The 15,127-nt window shown below is 40.9% G+C and overlaps 1 protein-coding gene across 3 annotated transcripts in view; it reads left to right on the top strand.

Moving 5' to 3' along the window:
* The window catches only part of cntfr (ciliary neurotrophic factor receptor), a 229,259-nt gene that overhangs the window by 118,783 nt on the left and 95,349 nt on the right, over nt 1-15,127 (top strand). For all 3 annotated transcript variants that reach the window (XM_058050889.1, XM_058050882.1, XM_058050875.1), the window contains one exon: nt 13,518-13,751. In XM_058050889.1, coding sequence (XP_057906872.1) covers nt 13,518-13,751 — 234 coding nt within the window. The remainder of the gene's footprint in view (nt 1-13,517; nt 13,752-15,127) is intronic.

Below are 15,127 nucleotides of genomic sequence, written 5' to 3'. Positions count from 1 at the left end.
CACGTAAACCAAGATGCAGTCAAAGATGTTGATATGGTGTCAGGTACATACTGTAAGTAATTCAGTGTTCAGTGAGACACACAAGCACCAGACTTAATTGCTGGAACAACAGTCTTTTATTGTAGGTTTGAATGATCTCACAACAGGCACAATAATGCCTAACACGCCAAGCTAAATTCAACTCTGAACTCCCAAAGTCACTTCCTGTCTGTCCCCTGTCCTTGTCCCCAACATACTTACAGCAACACATACGTGAATGTGTTTTATTTAGGTCTTAAATAGCTTATCACTTTATGTCGACTATATTGTGTAATATAAATTAAATATAGGGGTGTTTTTTCATGTCTGGAGGGCTCTAGTAATGTTAAAACAGATATTAAAAAGGTTCAAGCAGTTGGTTTTTTTACAAAAATATCTGATGTATGAATTATCCGAAAACCAATTAATGGCTGTAAACGAAGGATTACTGTGTCTTCCGTATGTGCCACACACTGTAGTGCCCTGACAGACTCATACAGATTCTCACTCTTTTTAAGTTGTATTGGCAATCTTAACAGCAACTGTAGCGCTCAGTTCCGACACAGTCAGCTCGCACACTCATCTCTTCCTCTCCACACTAGCAACGACATGACGAATAACATTCACAGCGAGGTGTTTTCACGAACACTAGGATTTAGAACACGGCGTTACAATACGTGGCTTTTATGTGGATGTGCCCTGTTGTCATTATTTACTACGACACCAGAAGCCAGCTAATCAAAACGAAAAGACAAGTTGTGGTTGCTGAGGAAAACATTGCCCTTTGTGTTTTAGTGGAGAACCGCTCATTAAGCACTTGCCCTTGGCCTACCACTTAGCCGTATCATTCCTCTACCGCTTAAACAACTCGCCGTCAGTCTTAATTCTTCAACATCCAAAGACTTGTCGGACATTGTGGAAACAATTCGAGTTGCATCTTCTGTTCCAGCATCACTGCCCCAGTGCGCATATTATGGATGGTCCAGAGTCCTGACCTCAGCCGCCTTTGGGAGGAATCAGAACAGAGACTGTAGGGTATTTAGTTGCAGTCCCACAGCAGACAGGAAATGTGTACATGGAGAGGTGCCAGATTGCTTCTAGAGTGTAGTCGAAGATGCCCTTGTTCCTGTTCAGCCGTTTGCGTCCTGTTCGGGGTTGCCCCGGGAGACTAGTTCATCTGACTTGGAATTAACACACGCTGGATGGGTCGCCAGTAAATCACAGGGCACACAGAGACAATCAAATTCATCCCAGACTGGCTAGATGACGACTGGCAGTCGTGTGAATTACTGCACTATCAACAGACACAATGACTGCAATGCGAATGCCGCATGTTTGACATCATAAAAAAAGAAAATGAAAGTGACTCCTAAATAATTCCAAGATGAACTACTACATTTCGAAAATTGTTCATCCATAAAACAGAGATGCAAATAAATGTCAGTAATGTGATAACGTCAACTTGGCAAGCCAAATGGTTGCCATTAAACACACCAGGCAGTCAGGAGTCTGCAATGGTGTGATAGCAGGGGAGAGGCGGAGGGGGGTGCAACGGGTTCTCATCATCCTTTTCCGTAATTGGAGCCGTCATAACTTTTTATTGGGGGAAAGACACATTTAATTCCTGAAGGGAGTTTTGGAAATTTTGTGAAGGTCATGATGTATTTGAACAGGGTGCCTATGAAAAAGGCAGTCGTTTTTGCTGATGCTATCTTGGAACTCACTAGCAATACGGGCATATATTGAAGTCCACTAATGAAGTCGCCTTTTCTCAATCCAGCCTGTGTCTTCTCATCTACACTTTTTGAAATTCCTCCCTTTTCCCAGCTCCGGTTTTGCAACTTATCACCAGATGCTATTTCTTATCCCCTTGTTAACTTCCTCAATGCTAGCTCACTGCACCATTTACTTCTAAGCTTGCCTATTATCTTCCTGTTTTCAATCAGATGATAGGAGATATTTTGTATCGTGGTTTCCTTCATGTCTGTGCCCCCCCCCCCCCCCCCATTCAGTGTAATAAATGAGCAGACTGGTATTAGCGCTGACCTTCATTCTGCTGCTCAGGGAAGGCTTAGGGTGATGCTAACCATGTTATTAGCCAATAAGATGAGGACTGTGAGGGAGGTTTCTGCAGGCTTATGAAGGGATTATCATTAATATGCAGACTTTCCAAAGGGGGGTCAAAAAGCGCTAATTATGAAAATCATATTTGCATACAATATAATTGGGAAAGTGCAACAAAAAGAGCCACTGATAGTGTAGTGTAGGGGTGTCCAAGGTGTGGCCTGTTTTTTTAATTTATTCATTCTAAAAGAATAATTTAACAAAACTAAAAAAAAGCAAAGCAAAAACAGCAAAAATTTAAAATAAATCAGCAGTAATCTTACAATAATTCATTCATTCATTTTCTACCACTTATCCTCACAAACGTTGCGGGTATTTTGGATCCTATCCCAGAGAGGCGGGGTACACCCTGGACTGGTCGCCAGCCAATCACAGGAAGTGAATTTTTTGATCAATTCAAAATGTTCATAGTTAGAACAGAGAATTCCTGTTAAGACCTTCTGAATATGGCTTTTAACATTATTGGAGCCCTCTAAATTTGAAATAACACCCCTATAGTCACCAATTTTTAATTTGGAGTCACCAATTAACCTAGCATGTTTTTGGAATGTGGGAGGAAACTGGAGTCCCCGGAGAAAACCCACACAGAATATGCAGACAGAGATGGCCGAGGGTGGAATTGAACTCGGGTCTCCTAGCTGTGAGGCCTGCGCGCTTACTACTTGTCCACCGCAGCTCTTACAATAATGTCAAAAATATTAAGACAAAAAATTGTTATCAAACAAGAAATTCATAATTGACAAAAATAACGTTGTCGTGGGGCTGCACGGCGTGCAAGTGGTTTCCTCCCACATTCCAAAAACATGCTAGGTTAATTGGCGACTCCAAATTGTCCATAGGTATGAATGTGAATGTGAATGGTTGTTTGTCTATATGTGCCCTGTGATTGGCTGGTGACCAGTTCAGGGTGTACAGCTGAGATAGGCTGCAGCACCCCCGCGACCCTCGTGAGGACAAGCGGTAGAAAATGAATGAATGAACGTTGTCGTGTTACAAAGAAAAATCATTTCACGAGTATAAAAAGTTCTAATTGTTTGGTATGTGAACTTATTGACCTAAGTTACGAAACAGTATGTATTTATCGGAAACATTTACATTCTTTCATAAGTAGTTGGACTCAGATGTTCAGATGATGTTCTTTTCCCACCCTTGCTGTTTTATGGTCTCCGTTGTAAAAACCGCACTTATTCCTGATCAGAGCAGCGTTACCAGCTGTCCTGCACTTTTTCTTTTTTCTCCCTTCTCCTGCATACTTCCGAGCTAATTCTCAGGAATCCTTCCTCCACTCCTCATTTCATGACCTCTCTAATCCTGGCTTGTAAAAATATTAACTGCTCACTCCCAACATCCTCCCTTCTGTGCTGCCCCTCCCCTGCAAACGACTTCATCTTTCAACACTCTCCCCATTCTTTTCTTGCCTCCATGCGCCTCCCTGGACGCCTCTAAAACTTCAAGTCTCAATTAAGTTGGTTGTGAATCGTGTCAACGGCGGTTGTTGCCGCAAGCCTCTTCAATGATGACTGACGCACGCGCACACGTATGACTTTGCACCGGGGCCCAAGTTAAGATGGCAGGAAACAGGAAGTGGATTTATATTAGCACTGATGCCCTGACTCATGCACATTCACACATACAAACACTTTCACAGCTGCAGCTGCCTCAGTGCTCACATGAAAGGAGCAGCAAATGCCGAGCAAGAGTGACTCTTAATCTCTCAGAGGAGAAAAAGAGACAGGAGGATAAAGTGATAACTTCATTCCAAGATGTTTGCTGGAGGAAGTGTGGGGCAACGAGAGGGTGGTTGCGGAAGTGGGTAGTTTTGAGCATAATCCTATTCATGTGTGTTTGTATGTTGCCGCTCGCGCTCACCAAATACATACATATCTCTCCTATATCGGTACCAGCACTTTAATATGTGTGGGGCTGTGAAAGTGCCAACAGCAGTTTATTACTGGTACTTATTATGTCATACAGCAGTTAACCGGGCCGCCGTCTTGTAAATCATTGGAAGGGATTTAGCATTTTGCTGTGTTATACCTTTCAGGAACTTGCATCTACAAGGTGCTGCACATGCTGACTGAGGCAAGAAAAGATGGTTGTGGCAGAATAATGATATGCAAGATTCAACTTTTTAGTGCCGCGAGGATTTTGATGAATCGTTGTGTTGTGTGTTGACTTGTGCATAATATAAACACAGGTTTCCAGAAGTTAAATCAAGTACGGTTTCGTGGCATTCTGTTACATTTTTCTCCCCTGCAATTGGTTTATGCATGCAAGTATGAAAATTTACGAGCATCACAGGCTGAAAACAGAATATCTAATGCTAAGAGTCCACTGCGCCAGCGGCAGTTGGTGCCAGTTGCGCCAAAGATTATGTGATTGGCGTGTAGTTGCTCACTGTGGCGTCGAATTAATGTCCGCTAGGCATGTTGCCGTTATTCGGCGCCAGTACGCGCCAATCACATAATTTTTGGTGCCAACTGGCCCAGTGGACTCCTAGCATCATTTGCGCAACTTTGCTCACGACATTACATTCCAGTGGATTCCAATAGGCGTATCGTTTGTGACATTTGGTTCCACTTGGTGGGCACTTTGTGGTGATTGCTTGATGCATAAAGATTTTAACGTTTTGAATGAATTTTCTTGCCGCCAAACTCAATGTTTGCCGCCGTTACGGGCCACCACGAGCCAGTTGTGAGGCAGTTTGAGCCACCGCACGCCACTAGGCACCATATTGGGAACACTAAGTGCCACAGCAAATTGCATTGGCGTGAACTGGCACCAACAGGCCTTTAACCTAAATTGTGGGATTGTTGATGAGCATGAAATGGAAAACTTCAAGCCTGCAGAGAAACAACACCATAACCCACAAAAAGACATCTGAAAAAATGAAAATACAAAGAAGTAGTAACAAAAAGAAGTCATTTGAATAAAATGGTCCCATGTAGACCTGTAAAATAAGACGGAACAGTCAGACATGCTATAAATCTATCTATGACAAAATCATGAAAATGAAGCAGACCTCGGATATAGCTTCCATTTCATCTTTTTTCATTAACACCTGCACATAACACAAATTACATCACATTTTATTCCCTGCAAAGCATGCTCGACTCTCAGCCAGCTTTCCAATCAACTTATATAATTGGAAACATCTGTTAATTGTTTTTTTCTTCCCCTCGTACCCTAATACAGCTGCCACTCGACTTACAACATGCTCTCCATTCAAATTGCATTGGGGGTCTTTCTCTCATACCCAGTCACAAAGAATGTGTTCTTGTGGAGAACACTCTATTATCATGTTATGTACTGACATACGTAACATAATAGCTGAATAACTGCCTGCAAAAATATGAATACATCAAACCAACACATTACCAACATTCTGCCTGTTCAGATAAGAGATCAACACCTGTGTAGCTACTGATTGAAAAGCATGACCCTCTCAACCAAAATTGATCATTCCCGCAGGCTGTATTTCAGCCAATCCAATATTTTACTGTTGAACTTTCAAAAGCCAAGACTCCCCTTAGGCATACAAATGTGATTCACCGATAACTGTTCCTGTGAGTTACGGCTCGGCTGGAAAGCGACACGGTCCCACACAGCCTGATATGCACACGCCGATGAATCTACTAGTAACGCTGCAGAAGCAGAGATCGCCACACACAGTACACATATAAGTCAGTCAGCAAACAGAAAAAACACCCGATGTTTGGGGAGCAGCACGATTGGAAATAACTCTTGAGATAGTAAATCAGAAAGGCCCAGGGCCAAACTTCCATTTCATTCCACGCCGACTATTTCTCCGTGTAGGTCGGAGCTCCTGAATAGGTGGCCACGTCCGCATATGGCAAACATCACCCAAACATTGGAGGTCTAACTGGAAAGTACTATTTCTGCAGGGCTTCCTCTGCTCTGCAGGCAACAGCGAGACATACGTGTCACAATGTAGTAGAAGAAGATGGTTCTCATTGAAACAAACACGACACTAGCAACTGGACTACAAAATATCGTAACGATTGGGGACCTATTATGCTCATTTTTTTACCCTATGTATTGAGTTGTGGACTCCGACAGAGCAGCACATAAAGCGCTCTAGGTTTTCCAGAATCTGCACCTATTCAGCTGTATTTCTTTGGACTTTGTGCTTCCCGTGAATATGGTCTATTTTAATGTGTTCCAACCACAACCCGCCTGCAGGCATGAGGAACACCCACTCTTCAGGATGTTTGCGGCTAGTCCAGCCGCATAGTGGCCCATGTTCACAAAACAGTCCAGTGTGAAATGCCGTTGACAGATTAAAATGCATTTGTTTTGCTGGTAGGGAATCAGGAACTCCAACCACTTGTGCCTGACGGTGGTGTCTTTAGGAATTGTAAACAAATGTAGTCTTCCTGTACGAGGCATTGCTCGCAAGTAAACAGAGGACGGCGGGGGAAGTGGAGCTTGGGGGAGGACAGAGAGTTTACAATAAGGAAGTGATGTCACAAAGGGGCAGTTTTACCACACGGAACAGGTAGATCAATACATAACACAAATGACCATTTGTGACCATTTGATTTGGCCAAGAAATGAACGACCCATAAAGTTAAACTGTAGTTACCAAGTGTCCAGAGGGCATACTGGGCAGTCCCTTCAACCCTGAAAATGCAAGTAGGGAAGCTGACATGTTTACATTGTTTCCCAATACAGGGCAGGCAAAATCATTTGACACATTTGTAGGTTAAATAAATGGAAAATAAAGTAAAGAAACAAAAAAGTGTTTTTATTTTCATTATGTTTTAAAAAGTAAATCAGTTCTGGTGGTGCGAGGTCGGCTGGTTGATTTTCGTTTCAATGCAGATCCAGTATCTCTGAAGTTGATAACCCATAACAAAATGTTTCAATCATGTTTCCAGCTGGTACTGGATCATGTAGTTTGAAGTGCAAACGGAACGCAGGTTGTGTTGCATTTACAGATTATTTTGTTTTGTTAGTTTTTCCACAATGAAAGCGTGATGCTCACCAGTCCAATTCATGGCAGCAACTGAAAAAGAAACAAAAAACAATGGCATTATGAATATACAAAGCAAAATGGCATTATATGTATGTAGTGTTTTTTTTTTGTTTCTTTTTTTTCTTTGCCTTTTTTTAACCTACAAATGTGTCAGATCATTTTGCCTTTCAAAGAAATGATCACTTTGTCGCCGTTCACCCCCCATTCCCTCTACACTGGCTTGCATCAGTACAGGTAATATGACTCTGCTCACTGATAAAAAGCTAAAAAAAATACTATATATACCGATATATATAAATCTTTTTTTTTAACGATACCATCTGGCCCTCACAGTGTCTGCCAAGAAATAATTCTGGTCCTGTTATGGGTTATTTCTTCTAGAGACTATCACTGGTAGCACAAACATGTGCACAAATAAGCAAAATGAAGGAGCGATCCACACTCACACGCCCCATGTGTGGCCCCGGAGATATTCTCGCACAGTTGGCTCTCCACAATGGAAATAACTCATTGATCTAATCTACCGGAGGGAGTTATGTAGATGCAGAACCTGGATGACAATGAGTACGTGCAGTATGGGCATGCTTGTGTTTGTGTTCATGGACATTAAGTACATATGTGTGAATATACACATACTTTTATTTCACCGCATGTACAGTTATAGCCAGTGCGTGCACACAGTTTAACACAACTGTGCATAAACAGTATCAGGCACTGTATGAAAATCATTTGAGGTTGGTCCTGTAAGCTGTAAATTGACTTCATCATCCATATCCAAGTACTTCATCAATCGACATTTGACAAGACCGCACTGGCGCTTCATGTTTGAACAGCAGCATGTCGGGTCTAATCGGCTCATCAAACAGTGTGGCTTCTATGCTGATAACTATGACCTGTGGCAAAAAGACAACATACTCTGATATGTTACCTGTATATTTGCTACACATACTGTCATGTCTTTAACTTGAATTATTCATTGAATTTGCATGCCAATGTGTACAATTGTATATGGCATGTAGCATTTGAATCTTTATGTATATACAGCATGCATTCATATTGTTTCTTTATGCAAATACCCTTGTATTTACATGCAAACTTCATGTTCACAGTCAAGGACTGCTGAGTATAAAACCCGCATGAGTAGTCACATGTGTGCAAAGCTCATCATCGCTTATATCAGATGAATAAGCAGCCGATGGTGCAACATGTCAGTTCTTTTGTATGTGTGTGTGGTGAGCATTAAGTACTCTCTGGGTACATGTGCTCCATGTGCTTGTAATGTGCTACAGGTCTGAGCACCGTTGACCATAAAACATGGTAATGCCACACTGTGGGAAAAAAAAATGAGAGGATCTGCTGCATACAAACTGTAATCTTAGAGTCGGCGGAAAACGTGACCACCATGACCTGACTGTTAAAAATATTGATGCCGTGTTCATGAAAGCCCCCATCATTCTTCGATATGGGTAGGTACGATGTACATTTGCACATTTTTCAAACAAACTTATTATGTTATAAGACAGACAAGTTAGTGTAAGCTAGTCGGTTAATTTTGTACTGTATCATTCCGGAGAATCAAGTCTCCAAACAAAGTGGTGACTGTCACTGCATTTTTTTATTGAGAGCGACTCCTAAATAACACATTAAACGTAATTTAGAACTATTTTTCATTGTTTTCTACATATACAACTATAATTGTTGTCTATAAAACGTATTTCTTTCAAAATATTTTTGGGTGTCCACTTTATTCTCTTTAGTAAACATTGCTTCAGTTTTCATCTGACTTTTGAGAGCAAACTAGTCATGAAAACCAAAGTATCACAGTACTTGTCATCCTGCCAATGAGGTTATGCAACCAATCCACACAAAACTTTATGGACGGAAGCAGCATTAACCAAGAGAGAAGCTATTACAATTTGGTAGGGATCCAAAATATTTTCACTTATTCAACTTTAATAGAGAGCATTTTCCAACATTTTCCTTAAGCTACATTTTAGTTAATAATGCATGGATCTTAATGACCAAATACAAGATAATGCAAGAGGTGGGCGTCTATCCAAACATGTAATTTGGTACTTAAGGGAGAAAGAGGTGAGTTGTCACACTTGTTATTTTAGTGTGAATTTGTCATTATCATAACATCTTCCAATATACATTCCTGCATTAAATTGTGTTGGCTAGCCTTCTAATTGTCCAACTCACAGAAACAAAGATGTAATTTACCATCAAAGATACCCATTTTGTTTGCAATTTCATTGAATTCTGAGTCAAGAATAGACCCGGTCGGAGCCCGGGAGCTTTCAGCGTTCTGTTTTGTGGACACCTCCCCTCGTCCATCTCACCGCAGTCTAGTCTACCAAATTACCAAATTGGCTGGGCACAGTAGTGCATTGGACCAAATTACCACTGTGTGGCTGCGCTACTTTGCGCTCCACCATTTTGCGCTGCGCCATCTCGCGCTGCGCCACATTGCGCTACGCCACAAAATTAAAGCCCCTGGTGTTAAACTTTTGATCAGCTGCAGAACAGCCTATTTCAGTTAAATGTGTTTTTTGCAATACATTTCTTGCACAGCAAATGTTTTGTCTCATCTTAAGATCACATTGCACATTTGATCAGGACTACAGGTGCAGATACTGATAGTTACACTCTGTACACTCTGAAAATTATGAAAGAATGCAACTCTCGTAGGTAACATAAAGGGTCTTTGCATTTGTGCAGCAGACAACATAAAGGATCTTTTCATTTGTAGCTGTGTCTTTACACGCATAAGAAAGCCCATCACAAGGCATTTTCTCACATACCGTTTGGATCTAACTTAACCACAGTCAGCTTTTCAACAAGATCACATCATCCACTAAACATACAGAATGTTTTTGCTCATTCTTCAAAGAGAATCTCTGCTGTCGAGTCTGGAATTGTCTCTGGGAGACTTTGAACTTTGTGAAGGACATTAATGATTTTCATTCGCATTTGATAGCACATAACATTGTTCTTATGCTACTAACAATGCCCTGCCTATTACAAAGAGATCAATAGCACTTGAGCTGAATGTCATTATGGTTATTAGGCCTACTTGTCCATATGGTGATGAGGCATGAGTACATTATGCAGACCGGTGTGGGAGTCATATGCGTGAGTGAGTTTATTCATCAGTGCGTCTGTTACTTTAGGTTGAGTTTTGCACTGTTTGCACTGGCATTTTTTGACTATTTATGATGAGTAGGTGATGAATACAGATTAGTGAAAGGAGGTGGAGGGTGTCTAGGTGAGAGAAAGAGAATGATGGGAGATGGGAGTGTGAAGGTGAGCAAAGAGAAAGACTGAGTGAGAACAAGATAAGCAGAACGGAGGCACCCGAAGGCAGCGAGAATAAGTGCCACGGGGTAAGAAACAAAGACAATAAACCGAGATAACGGTAAATGATCGCCACCGAGTAGCGAGTGTGCAATCTCATTTCACAGCTGGAGGTTGGATGTTTCTGTAGCAACTTTGGCCACCGCCCAGGGTAAATTTCATCAGAAGCACAATCAGAATTTCAAATCTAAGCTGTACATAAGTCTACACATGAATTCCATCCAGACCACAATTAATTAGCCATTTGAAAACATCCACAGTCATTCCTCTTGGAACATCTGTAAAATATCTGTAAAATTTCACAGCAGCAAAGTGGACAATATCAGCACCCAAGTATGAAAAAACCCAAATCAATGGTCACATTTACAGTACAGGAGGCATTGAGCACGAGCAGTAAACATGACAACTGTGCGTGACTCATAAATAGTATACAGGTGTTCCTCGTTTATAGCGGTTAATTGGTTCCAGAGCTTTCGCAATGTAGGATTCAATGTTAATAAATTTAATATTTCTCTTTTTTATTCATTATTATTATTATTATTCATTATTAGAGCCCTGGAGACATGATTTTTTTTACAGCTCTTATGCAGGAGGGACACGAGACAGCTAGCTAGCGAGCTAACCAGTTAGCCGAGAGTTTATTTCTTCTAAACTTAAGAAAAGATTTCAAACAGAGTGTGGAAAAAAGACAAAACAAGAAGGCAAAACTTACCACTTCCACACTTAATGGGAGGAGAGCATTTTTTTTTCACTCTGCATCCATGGCTGGCTGGTGAGGCCATGTAATGTCAACAGAACACTACATGGGCTAAAAATAGACCATGGTATACTACAATCTACTACAAATCCGCAATCATTTATTCATGAATTAATTTCTGGAGAAAAATCTCCAGTGTCCTCAAGGCCAAAAAAGAACCAGGGAGTGCCGTGAGGGGACACCTGACTCTGTCAGGTGCTGGCAGCCAATGCCATGCCATTGCAACTTGCAGTCTATCCATCCATCTAGCCGTCCATTAATTTTATTACTACAGTATACTACACTCCCAAAGTTTTGTCTCTCTTCTGTTCTCTCAACATTAACAAGGACATCAGCATCAAAGCTAAACATCAAAGCCAGGCTGCTTTTACGAAGATGCAAATAAGTTTTTATGTAAATAAAGCCACACATCTTTTCACTTGACAGAGTGGGGGAGATCAAACCAAATTGGGATGTCTTGCCAGTCATATTCATATGCGTTCACTATTTTGACTGTGACTCAAGCAAATTTGAAGAGACGGTGGGGCAGTGAAGGGCTGATAACATAAAAAAAAAGAAGAAAATCCAAGGGAAGAAATCGAGGGCTGAGGAGGTCAAAAGGGTGATGCATGTCTCACAGAGGGGATGCGGAAAATAAAAAAGAGGCAACAAATCATTTCTGGTTAATGTTAATGGGGACAGGGACTTTCTCACATGAAATATAAATGGCTCTGTTGTGGGACATGAAATATACATGAAACAGTGGCTTACATCTGTATCCACTGCGTTAAGAGGCATGTCAGAGGACCTGAAGAGAAAGAAGCTAGCTCGTGTGAAAAACCGCCCAAAAACTCAGCTGACAGCAGACGACTCCAAGACACAAGAGCGAGACGAGAGTCTTGACACCATTTGATCCCTTTTTTTTCTCTCTCTCTCTTTTCTGTCTTGACAAAACATTTCAAAAGACAGCGATCAATATTCCATTGTTGTGCTTTGTTGAGCTGTTGATTCTTAGTATTCAAATGTTAATCTGACATCTTCACTTTGTGTGGTCCTGTCACATCCCCAAGGAATTATAAACAAAGTGGGGGCCACTAAAGTGCAGGGTAGTAACTATAAATCCCATTAGGCTCACATGTATCCCTTAATCCTACAAGGCATGTTTCCTACAATATGACTAAAATCCATCGGCAGTAGAAGCTTGTTAATGCTAAATCGGGATAAATACACCCGAATTGTATGTCATAAAGGAAACAAAGGCTATTTCTTCACTTTAGCCTTTCTTAGCACTGTCTTGCTATCGGAGAAGTCGTCACTGATCACACAGTTGAAAAGGTTTTCAAATTCAAAAATAAAACACTGTTCCCGAAGATGTGATGTGGCAGCGAGACACAACAGGGACACCATCTTCCTGTTTGGTAGTTTGTGAAAACTTTGTGCAACTGCATTGTCGGAAAGCGTGTGCAGCGCTCCTGTTAAGCACAAAGAGCAAACGCGAACACTTTACAGTCATTGCAAATTGCATATTTACTTTCCGAAGACAAAATAATTCCAGACTGTGGAGATACTGACCTCTGTGAAGCATGGTGCAGTTTGATGAGGTCGACCTCGTGTGCGGATATCATTATCGGCAGAAAAAATATTACCTATAAGATATGATACCTCATTTTTATGTTAATAACAGGCAATGTTATTGGACATCCCGAGTTTGGCTTACTAAATGGCACATATTGTGAGTTGATTTTATCTATTCATAATTTTAGATAAATCGTACAGGACGGGCATTTAATCTTAATTACGGTATTTATGAACTGAAGCAACAATGTATAATAATTATTGCATCCTTGATGCGTCTCTGCTATGAGGATGCAGTGTCTAATCATTGCACGTCGCTGAAGAATGATTGCAAATAACACAAAACTGATAAAATACTCAATATGGAGCAAATTATGTAAATGCATCTGAATTAATTAAACAATCAGGGGGAGGCTAGATTCCTTGGTTCCCCATGAATCTCAATTTTTCCAAGACATTTGGACCATTTGTGCTGCCAAACTGTCGGCGGTTGCAGCTTGTCTGTGCCCCAGTGCAAGCGAGGCTCACAATGCATTTCCCAAATGTTCTGGATGAATATGCAAAAATACACATACTTCAAAATAAAGTAGTTTTGCCGCAAATAGATAATGCACTACTTAAATGTTTATACATTTTTACAGTTCATAGTCAATTAACTATAGCTGCAATCATGACACATAATATATTATTAACCCTCTGTCTTTGTAGTTGCCAGGAACCAATATGAGCGAATGGGCAGTGACGTCACCATGCGGTGCGGCTCTCTGGACAACGATGCGTCGGTGTCATGGAAGGTGAATGGGACAGACGTGAAGGCCCAGCACCGTCTGGAGGGCCCCAGACTGATACTGACCCAAGTGGACCTGGGCCACAATGGACTCTACAGCTGCTTTCAGAACCCAAACGGAGAGAGACGTGACACCATCAACCTCCGCATTGGCAGTAAGTACCCAGACAATGATCCGCCAAATATTTTGCCAGAAAGTTTGCCAGAAAGACATGGCTCTTTAATCATCCCAGTGGAGCACGTTGGTTATTGCTGCTGTGGAAGGTCAAGATAGCAAACTGAACTATTCATATTGATAGAAGCATACAGACAAAAATAACGTGTATGTGTATTATAGTAAATAAAGACAGTATTTTACAGCGTATTCTCAAGGGAGTGAGACATTCACTTGCAGCTTTTAATTTCTACCCTTTGGAAACTCCATTTTCATGGTCACTCTCGCCTCAATTACAACACATCTTAAAGCGTTTGGTCGTTATCACAGTTGTGTTATCGTGTTATCACGTTGTTATCAAAGTTAGTACAAATTAGTAGTATTAGTTATTATAGTATATAGTTATTAGTTTTTTTCATTTAAGGTTTTGTTATGCTTCCTCCAAGCTTGCATGATGGATTTGATGCTGGCTCTGCCTGGTTATGTGGAGTTTAACTATGCAGATGCTCTTTAGGCTCACACCATGGGTGTCCAAACTTATTCCACCCTACTGAAAAATCAAAGAATGCGGTGGCCACAAAAAAAAAAACAGTTCAATGTGTTGAGATGTTTACTTGTACGAAGATAAAGTGTATTAATTGTATAAACTTGTGTGCTTTTTTGAGAAATATTACAACTATAATTACAAGAAAACTAAAATAAGTCATTTTAAGCATTAATAAATGTCAGAATGTTCTCAAAAAATAATCCACACAGGTTATAGTTGCACATTACTTACAGACACATATTGGTCACAGTATTGAAAAAGCAACCAGGTGACCGCAGGAATTATTAATCAAATTTGAGCTGGATAAAGGGCGCAAGCTGATATCTGCTCTGCATTTATCATGGAAAAAACGCTGCCAATCCTTGCCAAAAATGACAGGTTGTGAAGCCGCCTAATTCATCACTTGCATGGCACTGAATATACACACCTGGACCTAGGCAGCTGTTTCTATTTGTTTGTAATAAAGTGATAACTTCAGGTCAAGGTCAAAGCCATATTTGACAATTTAATATGAATGCAAATAAATGTGATGGAAATATGAAAAAGTATGCACATGCCACAATGAACTAAACAGCAGTGTGGGTAATTTGATTTTATCCACCTGTCAGCTAAAAAAAAAACCTCATCCAGCCAAGAGTGAGTCGTGCATATATGCGACTGGGGTGTCACTGGTAACATTTCCATGCAAACATGTGATAAATGAGTCGGTATGGGAGTGTGACAGTTGGGTTAATCTTACAGACAATGATGAATTACAGAATGCTGCAATAATGCTGAACTGATGAGGGCCTTATGTGAAGGTACAGCATGTGATGAGGGTGAACGATACC

Source organism: Doryrhamphus excisus, chromosome 2 (genome assembly GCF_030265055.1).
Source record: "Doryrhamphus excisus isolate RoL2022-K1 chromosome 2, RoL_Dexc_1.0, whole genome shotgun sequence".
Lineage (NCBI taxonomy): Eukaryota > Metazoa > Chordata > Actinopteri > Syngnathiformes > Syngnathidae > Doryrhamphus > Doryrhamphus excisus.
This window is presented reverse-complemented; position numbering and strand designations above follow the sequence as displayed.